This window comes from Cavia porcellus, unplaced genomic scaffold (assembly GCF_034190915.1).
Source record: "Cavia porcellus strain 051 isolate PalLab524CR breed Dunkin Hartley unplaced genomic scaffold, mCavPor4.1 scaffold_11, whole genome shotgun sequence".
NCBI classification, from domain to species: domain Eukaryota; kingdom Metazoa; phylum Chordata; class Mammalia; order Rodentia; family Caviidae; genus Cavia; species Cavia porcellus.
This window is the reverse complement of record NW_026947494.1, coordinates 49832476-49849947: the sequence shown is the minus strand read 5'-3', so window position 1 is coordinate 49849947 and position 17472 is coordinate 49832476. Positions and strand designations below refer to the sequence as shown.

Sequence of the window (17472 nt, the reverse complement as noted above, 5' to 3'; positions counted from 1 at the left end):
TAATTAGCTATGGGCATCTGCAGTTACTCCAACGATCAAGACTTTCTTCCCCTTTTGGGACAATATGCAAGTAAGTATACTAGGAAAGCAAGTCTAAGTTCACAAAACGTTTTTATATTTCCAAAATCAGCATTTTATTTTAAAACAAAAGTAAAAATCTACTCAAAGTGGAGAAATATTAGTCAAAATAATTTCTAAAAAAAGTAAGCAGTCCTCTTTCACTGTCTAGGAGGATTGGCCTGAATCAAACTGTTTTTTCCTAAATGACTATATAAAAACTGTAACACATAACATCTTTCTGTAAAACTGCATTCTCATGTAACAGCAGCAGCCATACTAATGATAAAATTTTTAAGAAAACCAGAAATCAAAGGTTGATGATTCAAGGGAAACCTAAAATGCATAATCAGACTAAATGAGAATCTGATTTTCATGATCATGACCTTACTACACCATACTCTATTTTTTTTTTTTTTTAAATCTCTCAACAATCCTGAAGAGCCAAAGATTCAGCCTCAGTAACTCAGGAAAAGATTACTCTTGAAACTAACATTTTCATTTTACCACACTGATGGAAGTGTTATGAAAATATATCAACAGCTCATTAACTTTCTTAACAATATTTTAAAAAATCTAATTGAACACTTGCTTGATGACTCAGGTGTATTACAAAACTTACTACACCTGTGTCCTCTCAGCAGGTCCATGAAACCTGCCCCAGTGGGCTACTGGATCCTTACAGAGCTCTGTAGGCCAAGGCCAGCTCTGCAACCTCCCTCTCCTTCCTTGCAGAAGTCAAGGGCGCCTCCCTCATTGCTGACACTTTGCTTTACAGCTGCAACCCTCCTGCATCTTCTACAGTGCTCATTTAAGTTTTCTACAAGTTTGGAATCTCATGGTTTTTGGGAGCTTATAAAATAAAGAATAAATGTAGTTTGAGTATAAGTCTAAGGTTTTCTCCTAAGGTTTTTTTCCTATGACTTAAGTTTTAGGCTTCAGTGCAGGGTACTGATTAAGTTAGCTGAGCAGTTTCAAAGGCTTTTCTCCTTTGTCCTTGTATCTGTGCTATCAACTGTATCCCATATAAAAAGTAGAGGAAAAAAATTAACTTTTAAACTTTCCAAAATATAAATTATTCAGCATATGTGATGAAGTGGTAAGGCGTCTGTCTTAATTGCTACTGTCTTTATTAACCAAACAAAGTAATTTCTTTACCTGCCAACATATGAAAATCATTTTTCTCTCAGAAAAAAAGATAAATTTAGTAAGGCTAGAATTATTTTTCCCATAATAAATGCTGCTTTAAAAAATAAGACAACAATCAAATCTTCCTAAATACCATTTTTCTAAAGTTTTTCTAAGTACCATTCTTCAATACAAGAAACCAAGGCTCCTTGGACAAATGGCAGATTCTAGTGCTGGCACAAAGGAAATACAACATAAGCCCCAGGAATCTGAAAGTGCTGTTTTGCAAGCAAGCACTTGTAAATATTTTAGGGAACTATCTTAACCTCGAAAGGCCTCCAGTGAGCAGGGTATGGTGGTACATGCCTGCAAATGTCAGTACTCTTAGTACTCTTAGAGACTAAGGCAAGAGGGTCACAAGTTTGAGCCCAGACTGGGGAACTCAGCAAAAGTGTCTCGAAATAAAAAATAAAAAAAAGTAGAGGTCCAGATAGTAACTGCATGTCCTCTACAAATATGTATTAATAACTATAGTGTTTTTAGGATGTATCTACAAATACTCCTTGCTCCTACATGTAGAGTTTAATTCTCTTTCCCTTGTGTGTGGACTAGACCACAGTGACTCTAATGAAAAAATAAATAAAATAAATCACTGATATTCTTGACAATGTTGAGAGTTATATACAACATTCTTCCCACAAAAATGAAAACAATGTTAGGAAATACATGAGGATTAAGTAGGCTTAGTTATTCCACAATGTACATCAGAACATAACACTGTAGATGATAAATATGTACAATTTTGTCAGTAAAAATTTTAAAAAGACACCAACTAAAGTAAAACATGTAGTACCTTTGAATTGGAGAAATTCAGCAGATACCAATTAAGCAAGTTAACCTAACAATGAAGAAGTCATGTTGTTATCCTATACCTCTAATAAGATGTAATAAGAAATACACAAACATCATTTCTGGGGTATTCATGCCTAAATCATCAGAAAAGTACTACATAACTGAAATTGAGGCACAGTCTAAAAACACCTAATCAATATTCTTTGAAAAAAGTGTCAAGGTCATCAAAGACAAGGGAAGACTGATAAATTGTCATATGCTAGAAGACACTAAAGAAATGACAACTAAATGAATCAAATCTTCAAAGAAGAGGAAATGTTTTAGAAACACTGAAGAATCTGAAGAGTCTGCAGTTTGGTTAAAAGTACCTGTTGTTAATTTCATACATTTTGATAAAAATATCTCGGTTATTAAGCATTAACATCAGGGGAGGCTAGGTAAAGGTTATGAGAATTCTACTATCTTTGCAACTTTTTTATAAATGTGAAATTATTTCAAAATAAAGCTTTATAAAAAAGACAACCTGTCAAGTGTGGTGATACATGCCTGCAATCCCAGCACTGGGGAGGCTCCTTCAGGAAGATTACTGAGTTCAAGGTCAACGTAGGCTACATAATGAGTTCAAAGACAGCCTAAACTTCACGTAGTGAGAACTTATCTCAAACAATAAACAAGTAACAAAAAAACTCTGATATAGTTACTTAATGGTAGCAAACACAAATATCTAAGCCACGAAGATCCTTTGCACCACTTAAGCTAAATTCCTAATATTTTAACTTAAAGATTAAAAGGATTTTTCATGCCAAAAGAAAAAGAAGAATTGTAAAGAAACACACAGATATGTGCACAGGACACATACAAAATAACTGTCATCACTGCTTTGTTATAAAAGGCTAGCAACCCAAATACCCATCAGCAGCATAATAACTAGAACATAACCATAAAGTAGGATATCATACACCTGTGGGTAGAAATGGACTACAAACATTCATGCTATGGCTCAGATATAGTTTGCCCCCTAAGGGTTCACGTATTGGATGCTTGATTCCTTTGAAGCCATGTGAGAGATAAAAGGTCTGAGGTAGGGTTTAGTGAGACAGTCATTGGGTCACAGAGAAAACACCACTCTCCAAAGATAATGTTGGTAAGTTCTGATGGGTCCAGTTGTTCTAAGCAAACACAACCACTGAATCAGTCTTCTGTATGGCCATGTGCTCCTGCACTTGGCTCCTCCAATGATGACATTAACCATTAAGAAGCTCCAGCCAGGATATAGCTCAGTGGTGTATGAGCCGGCCTGGAAAGTGCATTCTAGGCACAAAAATAAATAAATAAAAAGCAGCTCCAAAGTTACTGATAATTTTATATTTGTAAAATAACTAGTGGATGCACAGGTGTTTGCTGTATTGTTTCCTAATTCATGTATATATTTCAAATATTTGTGTGTTTATCACTAATGACCAATAAACATAATTCATTACATGCTAAAAATGCTCATCTCTAATAATTTCAAACTTTAAAGAGTAAATTCACTTTGGGTCTAGAAAATAGCCATTCCTATAAAACACTGCAGAAAGTATGACTTTCCCTCAGAATCTACACTATAAGAGCAAGCTTAACTAATGAAGTTCAAAGTCATGTTCAAAAACTTGCCTCCTCCCATATAAAAGGAAAGAACCTTTACTGTATTTCTTCTGTCATCCTGGAATAAATTATTTTCTTCCCACAAAAGAAAGAAGTCTGTATACTGGCAAAGGCAACCAAAAGAAAGCCTCTCATGCTGCCTCACATAATTGAAAACCCTTGCCTCTTTTACAGTCAGAACAAAGTTAACACTTTAAGAAAAATGTGTCCATAGCATCAAGCATTACCTGTACCTTATTTTCTGAAAGCAACTAGTTATTCATAATAAGCCCTCAAACTTTAAGATTTTTAGAATAACTAAAGGTTAGTTATTATATATGGGTATAAAATACAGTATAAAAATCAAAGTAAGAGTGATTGCTTTAGCTTTTTAACCGTCTCCTTGAGCAATAATAAAACCAACAAAGTTCCCTAATTACGAAGTAGTCTTGGGCTTACTCTAAATCCATACCTCTAAATATGGAATTCTCAAAAGAGGGGACTGGCCAAGATTCATTATAATGATAAGACGGAAGTATAAAATACCGAAAATATGCTTTATAAATTGAGGACTTCAATTTACATTAAACAATTTTTTAAAACGTAAGTTAACTTATTCTAGGTTTACTGTATCTTTGCTCAGTGAGAACTATTTCATACCACATAAAAATAAAGAAAATTCCAGTCGAGTTCTGATTCCAAAGGGAAAAAAAATACTTGGAAGGCACAAAATAACCAAGGTAAAGCTCAAAGTCATATTTCCCTTTATGGGGCAATCTGCATAGTATTATAAAATTTTGCTTTTACAAAACTGTAAAACTGAAGGCTCAAGGTCACTGGAAAAATCAAAACAAAATAAAAAACAATTTATTGAAGATTTCAGTATTTTCTCTAAGTCTCTTGAAATATAAAGAGCAAACTTTTGAATAATGTATTATAAAAGATCACAATTTAAACATAATTTAAATCTAAAAGAAAAATATAAATAATCTAGTTATTCTGTCAAACGAAATTACTCCGATATTTGTACCCTGACTTTCTCAATCTAACTAAAACATTCCTGCATCACTATGCAAGTTACCTACTCAGGCTTTTTGAAAAGTCTAAGAAAGCTCAAGTTACCCCAGCTAATAGGAGCCAAAATATGAACTACTTCTTCTGTGCAGCTGTAAGCAGACTAAATCATTCATAAATCAGTCTTTACTGATCACAATGGCAACAACAACCACACTAGCCAGACAGTCTTCAAGAGTCAGGACATACTTTTAAAGTAACAGGAGCTTTAAACTACAGACCCTGGAAACAGACTTCTTGGAACCACATTATCCTTAAATAAATAAACCTCAACTGAATGAAGTAAATTTACAGATAGCCCTAAGAAATACACAGGCCTACTCAAGAGTTCCCAAAATGACCCATGGTAAATGTTGCCTCCTGCTTGTATTCATTTAATTCTCCCCAGAGAGCATGTTTATCCCGGCCCCAAGCTTTACCCTCATAAATCATTTTGCTTGGTTCACAGAAGGGTAAGTGAAGTATTTGCTTTGTATACTACATATCTACTTGGTAGTCCGTAAATATTTAATAACAATACTCAACTGATTATGCAGATCAAGCATTTACAGTGCAGCAAATTACAACACAAGATGATGACCAGGATGTGATAAAATTCCCAACAGTGGCCAGTTCTATCACAGGGCTTTCTTAATCCATGTTAGGGAAGATGATGCAAGGTGGCAACTCAGGGCAATGTTGATTTTTAGCTGCCCTATTTATACCAGGTTTTTTTGTTTTATTTTGTTTTGTTTTTACAAATCATACGAATGAGAAACGATTTTAAAGCAACAGTACATGAATCTCTGGAATGCATTCCCACTTGATTCCTACTCTTCCCTTCTCAGTAGCATGGAAAAGCTGAAGGGTCTTTGTCAAACCACTCACAGACGTTCATTTTTACTGCCCTCACCAGCGCCCATTTCACCTGTGAGGCAAAAGAAATTTGAACAAATCAGCATTCCTTCAACCTATTCTGCCACTACCAAAGTGTCAGTGGGAAAAAGTAAGAAAGATAATCTAAGGTGGGAAGAAAAGGGGACCAGTGTAATAGTGCCCGAGGGTTCAAAAGGCTCCCTAGACTGCTACTCGGAATGTCTAAAGTCAGTTAGGAGAAGGCAGTATTTCTGAAGTAGAAGCTGTTGCTTTATTTTACTGAATTATAGCTTCAGCAGAGCCAGTTCACAGCATGCTACACCCCTTCTCCGTGTGCCTTTCTGGTTAACTGGCAGTACAGTGACTAATCACTGATACTTCTGGTTAACCTTCACTTTTTGGTTACTACCTGATTATACCTAAGAATCAGTCAAGACAGGAATTTCACCCATGGCTGTCCTCTTACTTGCATCACCCTGTCCCTATCCTAAGGTAGCTACACTTACCAGCGAAGAGAGAAGCATTAAAGGAACAGAGTGGATCCTCCACAAAGCTTTGGAAAACCTACATTATAATATATTGTACTCATCTCAGCTATGCTAAGTATGTGACTACTACAGCCATTACGACACAACCCCAGTAAAACCAAAGTACTACCTTTTGAGATGTAGACTGGCATATTTTTATTAGAAAACTGTAAGATAGTATGTATGTATGATCTTATTCAAAACTAAGCTATGATAAAATCAAATGAAATGAAATATTAAAACTAAAATTCAAAATAATTTTTAAAAGATAAAAAAGCTGAATAATTCTAATTTCAAAATGCTTTCTTAAGACACTTTCAGTAATGTTAAACATGGAAGTAAAAGTCAGTGTGTACTTGTATAAGTGAAAAATAGACCTTGAATTCTAACACAAAAACATCTAGTTTCCTTATAGAATAAACTGAGAGACTTAAAAGGAGCTAACATGACTATTTTTTTTAAAATGGCCATACAACCATGATGGTGGCATACACCTGTAATTCCTGCACTTGAGAAGTAGAGGCAGGAGGAGCACTGCAAGTTCAAGGGCAGCCTGGCTACCCAGTGAACTTCAGGCCTACACAACTAAACTCTTGTCTCAAAAAGAACTCAAATAACAAATGGCCACACCCTATTGATATATGTGCTATTTTTCCTAAATTACGGTTCTGCTGTATTATCAGGATGAAGCCATCACTACACAAAACACTTACCAGGAGTCATCATTATTATTAGGACTACGAGATGGCCAAAGGCTTTAAAAGAGAAAAAAAAAAAAAAAAAAAAAAAAAAAAAAAGATGTTCTGCTTATAAGGACTAATGTGGGAGGTTTTTCAGCCTCTTCCTCTTGCAGATGGCATTCCAAACAGATAACTCAAAATATCCTGTATAGTCTACCTACATAGTTCAGGCTGGCCCTGAACTCCTTCGTCAGAAAGCCCAAATTGGCCTCAAACTGGTGGTGATTTTCCTGCCTCAGCCTCCTGAGTCCTGGAAATACAGGTGTGCACCTCCCTGACTGGCATTTAAGAATCTCTAGTCTCAGTGGATTTCTACTCCCAACTGTAGTGGTAAATTGATTGTGTCAACCTGAGACATTTAAAAACTTAACCCACCCTAGGGTGGCTCGTCACCTGGAGGTATAAAAGGGAAGGGGAAAGGACAAATGCATTCCATTCTTTGGAAAAGCTCCAGCCTTCGACTTTCCACTGGGACATCGTCTCCTTCCAGTATAGACTTTTCAGCTTTCTGGCATAGACTCTTCAGCCTCCCATCATAGATCCTTCGGCCTCCTGCCACAGACCCATTAGCCAGCATGCATGCTTTCTCATCCGACTCTGTGGCTGACCATTGTAAGCCAACCTTGTCATTTCTTATACATTTGTGCATCCCATGTTATATCTGTTTTCTCTACTAAAACCCTAATACACCAACTATGGTCTTATCCTTTCTCTTTATTCCTACGCTTATTTTTAACTTCCACATGGCAATAAGATTCATCCCAAATATTACTTGGTTCAATGTTTTTTCATTTAGCTTTGAAAGATGCACTGACAGAAGTCTGACCATAATGCTACCTTTATATCCGAGAGAAGTACAATTTTAGTCTGCCTAATTACTAAACTCTGACTCAAACAAAAATTGTTGTATGTGAATTTTAGTGATTAACAACAGGAACGAAGACCAAAAATTTCAAACTTGGAGCCACTAAATTGCCATAAAGTTTTTAACTTTTATATATGACATGATGTCACATAGATTGTCCCTAATAAACATAAAATCATTAGTTCATACAGTTTCCACTGCCAAAAATGCCTGTCCTCTGGAAGTTGTAGTTACTTGTACAACCAATATCAAATTCACTCCTCAACACAACAAAAAGTCACTATTACCTCGAACCTTATCACCCTTTATACACACGCGCGCGCACACACAGTTTTTCTCTTCTGTGCACCACAGTACTTTTTGCAGACTGTTCTTGTCACATAACACTATGGTGAACTGTTTACATGCCTGTCTGTTTCAGTGGACAGTAAGCTGTTTTATTCATCTTTGTGTCCCCAGTACCTACCAGGACCAGGCACATGGTTGGCACGCATTAAATGTTCAGTGAATTGAACTGCACAGAATAGAAAATTTCTCATTCACTCGCCCAACATAGCTTTAGACCAAAATACTCCAAACATTCATTCTGAGTTATATTTTTGGATGGCAAAAGCAAACATCAATCACCGTATAAATTCAGTTCTTAGATGTGTGTGTAAAGCATTTAAAAAGCATTTTTAAAAGAATTCTTTATGCTGACAATTTAGCTCAACAGCAAAAGTACCTGCTTGGAAGCATGAGGTCTTGAGTTCAATCCCAGGAACCATATTTTAAAAAAATCTTCATACTTCTTACATTTGTGGAGACCAAAAAACGTAAACTGAATGTCTTCAAATCTCTAATGCTCTGCTAATTAATTATTCTGATAATCAGAACAGTCTTTCTCCTATTTGGGAAGGGAGAAAGGGTTGATCATTTGAAAATGTTCACTGCTTCCTATTTTATTATCTATTCTCCAACTATATAAAGTTAGTACTTCACTCAGATTCAACAATATCCCTTTCTTACCACAATGAATAGCACTTACGTGAATGTCATTTTTCTATTTTGCAAAAAATCTGAAAAGAGATCTGGGCCTCATGCCAAAGTGTTGTCAATTTTTCAAACAAGATTACCCTACCAAATCAGTCATCTTTTTTCTTCGATTAGCAGAGAGATTAAAATAGAATTACACTTTAAAATGTGAGCTCCACCTTTTAAAACTGCTAAGCCTTTTATGTCCTTATTATACATTGGGATTTTTTTATTATCTCTTCCTAACATTAAAATCTGTTGCATCGTTTCCTGCCCCAAGGATCTTTTTCATATTCTCGTATTTCCTGATTTGTCAGCAATTATTGAAATTAGCAGAATAAAATGCTAAGTCATGATTTGCATTTCAAGCATACTCCTAGCAATTCATGTTAAGTAGAAAGGACACCTGAACTTTATGTTAGCTACAATTAACTATATTATATCACTATGAAAAAAAAACCCAACTCCAAGAAAATACAACTTTTTAAACATCACTGATATGGATCTTCTTAAATTAAGACTACCATATAGGAAAAACAGCTTGGTCTCATTGTTGTGTCATAAAGAGTAAATATATGTCATTCCTAGTATATGCACACATATCCTAAAATAAGTAATTAAAAATGCTCTTAATGTCCTATTAATGGTAGTACAAAACTGGTAACAACCCAAATATCCACCAACAGTATGATGAATAAACAAAAGTATAGTAGAGGTATAAAATAAATGCTTATACAGAGATGGTATACTATAAACAATAGATTAATAACATAATGTTGAATAAAGGAATAGCACCAAGAACACACAGAATATAATTCGTAACTATCTGTTCAATTGAGGACATGTTTTATCTACCTTTCTGAAGTATTTTACATTTCAGAATATAAAAGCTAGCCTAAACACTTTAGCCTCATAAAATCTTTCACTTGTAGCATTTGTAGGTGCACCAGACTCCAAACTGCTTGAGAGTGGAGATTGATTTTATTTATTTTGGGGTTCCAAGAACAACACAGCAAATGCTCAGCAAATATGGACTAGTTGATAGATGAATGAGTTATGAGCAAAGGAAAATCTCAATCTGCAAATGAATCTTGATGAGGCAGAATGTAAGTCACTTACCTTTCCCTATATACAAGTAAACACCACGTTTTGAAAGTCAATCCCACATTTCAACTAGTTAAATACATTCTCAAATGCCTGTTTCTAATAAACTGCTCTATTGGAATGCAGGACAGTTTTAGTATGTATTCTCTCAAAAGTGTCTGCTGAGCTCAGTTCAATGCCAAATTCTGCTTTTCCCTATTGCAATAAGGCTGCCAGACTCCTGGTTCTCTAACTATATTAATAATTACTTAATTTAAAAGCAAAAACACATGTGCAACCGTCTTTATGAATTTATTCCCAAGAGCTCTAAAATGTTTCTCCATTAAAAAGCACATCTCTACACATCCTGCTGTTCTTGGGAGTTGGAATGCTTAGCCTCCTCCCAGTTCCCTATCAGTCTCCTATGGACCATAGGTTGAAATTAGCTATTCATTACATGTGAAGGAATGCTGGTTAGAGCCAAGCCCTGCAGAGAAAGAGTGCTATTTTACATGTCAATTTCGGTACCAAAGCATCTGCTACTTTACTAATATGTATATTTAATGTCTCTGTATAAGGTACAGAATTATATGCTATTCATTGTTTGTTCTCATACTACATATTCAAGCAGCAGTATTCTAAATTATTTCCTTTGAAAAACTTGCACACTTTTTTGGTCTCTTTTCTGTTGTTGGCTATAACAGAGCATAAATGTATACAGTACAAAATATTAAACATCAAAAATCATAAAAAACAAACAAACATGGTGTCTGGCCTGCAATTATTAATGCAATTTATTTTTTATTCTACACTCATTATTTTTGAATATAGTTTTACATTAGGTTGCTATGAGACAAGGAATAAATGCAAAAGACTCGTTAAATTTTTGACTGCTGCTGCTAAGTCGAGAACACTAAAATTGTTCTGGAAAATCTGTACACTTTTTAAAAGTCATATTTCTAACATGTCTATCTTTATCAACAATACATTCCACATTGAAAGTGTAAATTTTCTGTATGAATTGCAGCAATGCTCACCACTAACTGAGCAACTGAATGCGGGGAGGGGATACAGTAAGGCGAATTTGAGTAGTACTGTCCTCTGGTATCAGTAATACTAATAATACTTCACACTAATAACGAAACAAAATGTTCAATAAGTAACAATCACCCTGGCTGAGGACATTTATGTGTCTTCAGTCCCAACAACTGGGAGAGGTTGGGGCAGAAAGACTGCTTGAATCCATGAGTTTGAGGCCAGCATGACCAACATAGTAAGAAATCATCTCTCTCTGCCACCAACATCTACCCCCCAAAAAGGCAGTATTAAATTTAGAATCCTAAACAGTACTAGATTTCAATAAAAATGTAATGCTTGTGTTAATAGGATTTAAAGTGCAAAAAAAAAAAAAAAAAAAAAAGCCTTAAAGTGCCACAGTGGTACAATAATCTAAATTGGTCTACTACAGTTAGTACCACTATAATTAATAAGTTGTTCAGGTAAATACATTGGGTTATCTGGCTTTAAAAATTGTCCACATTTGTTAGTAAATACTCCCCTCTTTAGTTCTAGGAGATTACAGATGGATTTTACTTTTATGCAGCCTAATGCTAGACATAGGTTTATTAGTATGCTATTCATAGATAGATCAGTAACCAGCTCAGGTGCCCACAAAGAATGATTAGCACTGTTACCATTTGGCTTTTACTCAAAAAGGCCAAAACACAAAGCACAAAGCCTAAAACTTCAGTAACACACTTTAAAAACACTCATTTGGTTTCGTTCCTGCCCCCCCCCAGATGCAGAAGTTCAGGGTCCAGTACACCAAGGAAACAATTCCACAAGTGCCATGTTCAGTAGCATCAATTCCACATTATACTTTAAAGTACACAGGCAATCCTATGGTGCTGAAGCAACCCTAGTTCCTATACTTATCCTCCTCTGAGTGATAGGGTCCTTCTGCCTGGTTTTCACCTGACTTTAAAACAGCTAAGGTAATCCAGACTGTGTGCGCCTTCAGGCAAGTACTTAAGACTCATTTAGCCTTCACCTTCCCTCACCTTCGAGGACAGGCAAGGCAAGGTATGATGGATTCTAGGTGAACAGACAAAATCTATGTGAAATGATATAAGCAACAGAGGAGGATGCCGGCTGATGTAATCAAATCAGCACGACTATTATAGGAGATCGGTTACACTGTTAATGTATTCATGAACAGAATTAGCTCTATTTCTGAGGAGCAAGAATCCATTCAGGTTCCCCTACTTTCTAGCACTTTATCACAACTGCAAGTTTGAATTTTTCATACACTCAACACTTAGCTTTCCAGTAAAAGGAGGCCCCAGAAGATGAGGGTCATCCATCCTAGCACAATGCCTAATCTTTAGTAATGATTCAATAATTGTTTGTTGTAAAAACCTGTGAGCATGACTGAGAATGAGCTGGTAGGAACTACCATACAAACCCACTTAAGTACAAACTTTATAACTACACCAGAGAAGCGAAACATAAATAAGAATTCTATGAGTAAGCTAGCTTAGTCTCATATCAGGGTCTGCAGAACACAGCAAGGTTTATGTGCTTAATGAATAGCGTGGTATGTAACTACCGAAGTTCTTACTTAACTATACAATACAATCAAGAGAAAAAACTAAACTGGAGAAAATATTCTTCAACATTATCAATCTGTAAATTTAACACTTATGATAACTACTACTTACTATTTAGTTAAAGCACAGGTGATGCCTACACTGTACCAACTCTTCATTTGGTGCCAATTATTAGCCTAACTTTTATAAATATAATAAATTGCTCATATTCAATAGCAGCTTTTTTAATTTCCAGGGCTTGAACCTAGAGCTTTGTACATGCTATGCAAGTACTCTCCCCCTGAGCTACATCCCTAGTTCCTAATATCCATTCTAGACTACACAGCAGATGTAATTTTTAATAGGCAATGCTTCACTTTAATCATATTTCAAAAATAAAAAGCAAAACTAAGTTCTTTGTCATTTAAAACCACCACAAACAACCTTAGAAAATATAATAAATCAGCTTCCTATTTAATCAACAATGATTTTAAAATGTAATCCTTAACAGTTGTTTAAAATATGCATAACTAGGTTTGGAATAGTTATTCTGATTTAAAGCAAAAGCACATCTGTTTATGAGTAAGTAAATATAGTCTGACAGCAATTTGGAATATCTATCAGAAGGAATCAACTGCAAGCTTAATAAGCATTATTTGTATTCTACATAATTCTCTATTTGTTCTTTGTAGCCACTGCAGTAATAAAACACACTCAAACTCATTTAGTGTGTACTAAATCCAGGGTACCTAGGCAAAACATTGAAAATTCCATTTGGATGGTTCCCAGCCCTAACAGCCTAACTTTTAAAAGTATTACTACCATCTGGCTACTTGTCTGTGTTTACCAAAACAGTAGCTGTGCACACATTTCTGCAGCAGCTGTGGTCAAAAACTTTAAATAAATCCATTTGGTTAAATGAAAACTCTTGAAAGGAAAAATAAATACAGTATTTTGAATATATACTTAAAATAAATTCTATTACTGGCTTTAATATCAATTTCTAAAGACAAAAGTAAGATTTTACGTTGTATTTGAAACATCTTTATGCTTCCAATCATTTATCAAGTAAGTGACAGAAGATCCATAGATGTCAAATGGTTTGCCCAAGGTCTGACAGCTAGTAGCTGGCCTTTGTCCAGAACATAGGTATTTTCTGATTTCCAATACAAGAGCCTTTTCATGAGATCCTTGCATGTGAATACTGGGTTCCTAGAAATTGAAATGCGCCATGGGAATATAGCATTTAATAAATGCAGGTTAAAAATACTTAAGAGCATGTATCATTTCTATCAAATAGCACTTCCTAAATTATAAAACTTAATTTGTATTTTGTAACTGTGCTAAATTTAAAGCATTGTAAGAAACTTATAAGAACTTGAATTTGACAAACATTTTTCTTTTGTTTTCAAATTCCTTCCTAGCCCTTTCCATAAAAACTAAGTCTACAGGGATGAGACTGTAGCACAGTGGTAGAGTATTAATTCCAAGAATCAAAAAACTAAGTCTATGAACCAATTCTATTTTTGTGGCTAAGAGGCTAAGCTGCTTCTTCAGGTCTAGTGTTAATTTCTTATACACAATAGCTAAATGCCATAATGCAAACTTTCTTCTAACCAAAAAGTCTTTCCTAATTAGAACTATCAAACTTTTAAATGCTCTTTCCTAAAAATCAAACCTAACCCCAAATATAAATTAAGAGACATTTCCTGTGCTTTAAGAGAGGTAAATATAAGGTAGTAAGCCAAATGTGTCCTACATAAATCTTATTAGAAATTTCTCTAACCAAGTTTTTAAAAAACACATTTTCAGGACATAGTGGGGACAAGCTTATCTGTGTTAAGGTGTCATTATCCTTAAATTGACCAAAATGAAGTCAGTTTCCTTCTTGCTTCCTTTCTTATGCTTTCCAAGAAGAAAAAATAAACTAACAACCCATCAACACTAAGTACATGTTCCACTATTCTACAAGGAGTACTACATTTTCAGAGAAAACATTTGACACTAAATTATCTGGCAGTGAAAGTATGGTGGGGATGGTTAGTACTCAATAGGTGAACTCTGTTTTGTTGGTTTCCAGGTGCCTAGAAATTTATCTGAGAGCATGAGAACTCAATGGAAAAACCCAACCTCAAAACTCTTACATACTTGTTTACATTATGCATGGGAAAATAAATGTCAATGCCAGTAGAAAATATCTATAACACACTGGGGGATTAACATCACAATTATTGAGACAAATGAACAAAGAGGTACGCAGAACATCCACAATCTCACAGTTGTTAGTGGAATTATTTCCACCTTACATAAAGAAATCCATGGAAGTTAGATCATACATCAGAGCCCAAGGATAGTTAAGGCAACTGTAAAGTTGTGGTGAGTCAAGTCTTTTTGGTACTCAGTCCAGTGGTCATTCCATATCACCACCCCAGTTTATGTTAGTGGTTTCAAGTAATATTCAGTAATGATAGTAATAATAATACAAAGCTATGGGCAGTGCTTTACTCTGCTTACCTACTATTTTTGCTCTTCCTCTAACTCCTATGAACTTGGTGTCTCAAGCACTGTCGCATAGGTGCTCAGGATTCTATTAAACTACTTGTACATATTAGCACAGACCGAAGACTAATTTAATGTTTTGGAAAAATGGGAAACAAAATTGTTTTTAAAATTCTCTGTGAAAAACAGCCTGTTGTATTAGAACAAACAGTAGCTTGTTCCTATCAGCCCTTTGTTTGACAAGTCTGGGCTGGATAGAAAGGTCACTTACGCCTCAAAGCATCAAATTAACATTTGAAGACATGAATTTTATAAATGGCTATTTGCTGCTGTTCTGTGAATGGCTAATGTAGTTCATAAAAACAGCAAGGAGAAAAACTCACTACTTGGTTGTAGCCAAGTTCCAAAAAAGACCAAAAAGCAGTAACAAAAACAGAAAAAAGAAAATGTAAAACTTTCTTCAGGTAAAATGAACACGTAAGTTTATGTCCATGTCGACACAAACTTCATCTTTTAACAGAAGAATTAAGAGTAGCTGAAATAATCAAACTTTTAACCAAACTATTTAATTACCCTAAGACGATTTCTTGATATATCATAAAGATCGCTAAATAAGATGCCTCCCTGTCACTCATGAATCTCCTGCCCCAGCAACAGTAATAAAAGAGAAACTCCTGGTTTACTTAATATTGCCTTGGTACAAACCATATTTCTCCTTTAAGTTCCTGTTTATTCTTTCAACACAAGCCTATGTTCTTATACATTTGAAATACAAGTCATCATTACTAACTTTAATCTTTGAATTAAATATTAGTTCATGATCAGAAATTACTTAGTTTCACTGAAATTATCAAGGTACAAGAAGTCAGAAATTCACTATACAAGTTTTTTAAGTCATTCATTTTCATTACAGCTCATAGCTAACACAAATGCTGGCATTGTTAAAAAGTTTCTATAAATAGTATGAAAAAATATGACTTAAATTTATGAAAGTAAAACTACTATAGCAGGAAATTTGAGAATTTTACTAATTTCTCAAAATATTACTGAAAATTTTGAGAAAATTTCTGAAATAAGGAGAAAAACCATTATCTAGTCAATGTAAGTGCCAAATAAAATCAACACATTCAATAGATACCTACACTCCAATGTTTATTGAAGCAGTAAGGGCCAAGACGTGAGCTAAACCTAAATTTCCACCGACTGACAAATAGATTAAAAAAAAAAACAAAAAAACAAAACAAAACAAAAAAAAAAAAAAACAGGTACAAGGGCATGATGAACTACTCTACTTCCACAAAAAAGAACAAAATCCCACCAGCTGTGATAGACAATATGACTAGAAATGAAAGTCATTAAGTGTTACTTTTTAAATCAAGCACAGAAAGACAAATACTGCTAATCTCACCCATATGTGGAATCTAAAAGTTGATCTCATAGAAGAGCATAGACTAGTGTTTTTTGTTGTTGTTGTTGTTTTTTGCATAGACTAATGTTTAACAGAGGTCAAGGAGAGTAGAAATGAGAAAGTGAAAAGGAGAGGTGGAGATCAATGGGAACTAAATTAAATAGGAGTAAGACATTCAGGTGCCACTTGGTGACAGGGTGACTACAGATGGCAATACAGTACTGATGCTTTCACCACAAAGATGTGATGTTTAAGGGTAAATATGTTTACCCTGATCTGAACATCATATAATGTATATTCATACTGAAACATCACATGGCACCCATAAATATTTAGTTTTGTGTCAATTAAAAAGTTTTAAAAACAAACTCCAAAACATGAAATTATTTTATATAATTAACTCATGTAGAAATGTTCTATGATGTCGTTCATAAAATCATGTCTCATTACTACTGTTTCCTCAAAACACTTTCCACCTCTCCTCTCAGCTTAACTCCTTATAATCTAGTTTCTATTCTAAATATTTTGTAAGGGTTCTGTTGGGGTTAATTAATGACCTCATAAACACACTATATCACCTGACACTATGCCATAAAAGCCTTCAACCTGGGTTTTGTTACAATTCCCTGGCATGAGTCTTCACTGACCTCTCAAAACACCTTTCAATTATCATTCATGCATCAAAATGATCCTTGAGTATGAGCTCCCTTCATGCAGACTTTCACTGTACAGTCCTGGAGATGTCATTCACACAAACGATGAAGTGATTGGTACCCAATGGAGCTGAGAAATGGAATGGCCCTGTCCTTGGTCTGGCCTCAAGCCTTAACACAGTTAAATTTCCCTTTCCTAAACAGTGTCTCCCAGTCTTCCACCATCAACCACAACACACACACACACACACACACACACACACACACAGTACACAGTTTGGACTGAATTTCAGTCTACATCTTCATCTCAATTTTCTTCTGAGCATCATCAGTCTTCCCTCATGAAATGTTTGCTGGTTATCTCTATATCAAGCACCAATACCACACTCTAATACCACACACTCCAGAGCTGGAAGTTGAATTCATCTCCTGGTCAAGTCTATACCACTTCCAGATGACGCTGATAATTCTTCCTGTCATCTTGGCTGCAGTGGATCTTGCCAAGA

General features: G+C 35.0%; 1 protein-coding gene across 2 annotated transcripts in view; it reads right to left on the bottom strand.

Annotated features, from left to right (window-relative positions):
- The window catches only part of Zswim6 (zinc finger SWIM-type containing 6), a 180957-nt gene that overhangs the window by 75311 nt on the left and 88174 nt on the right, over positions 1 to 17472 (bottom strand). The window contains exon 1 of one of the 2 annotated variants that reach the window (XM_063258221.1): positions 8446 to 17472. This exon is cut by the window's right edge and continues 19707 nt beyond it. The exons of the other annotated variant lie outside the window; for it this stretch is intronic. Coding sequence (XP_063114291.1) covers positions 8446 to 8488 — 43 coding nt within the window. The 5' untranslated portion in view covers positions 8489 to 17472. The remainder of the gene's footprint in view (positions 1 to 8445) is intronic. 2 annotated transcript variants of the gene reach the window in all.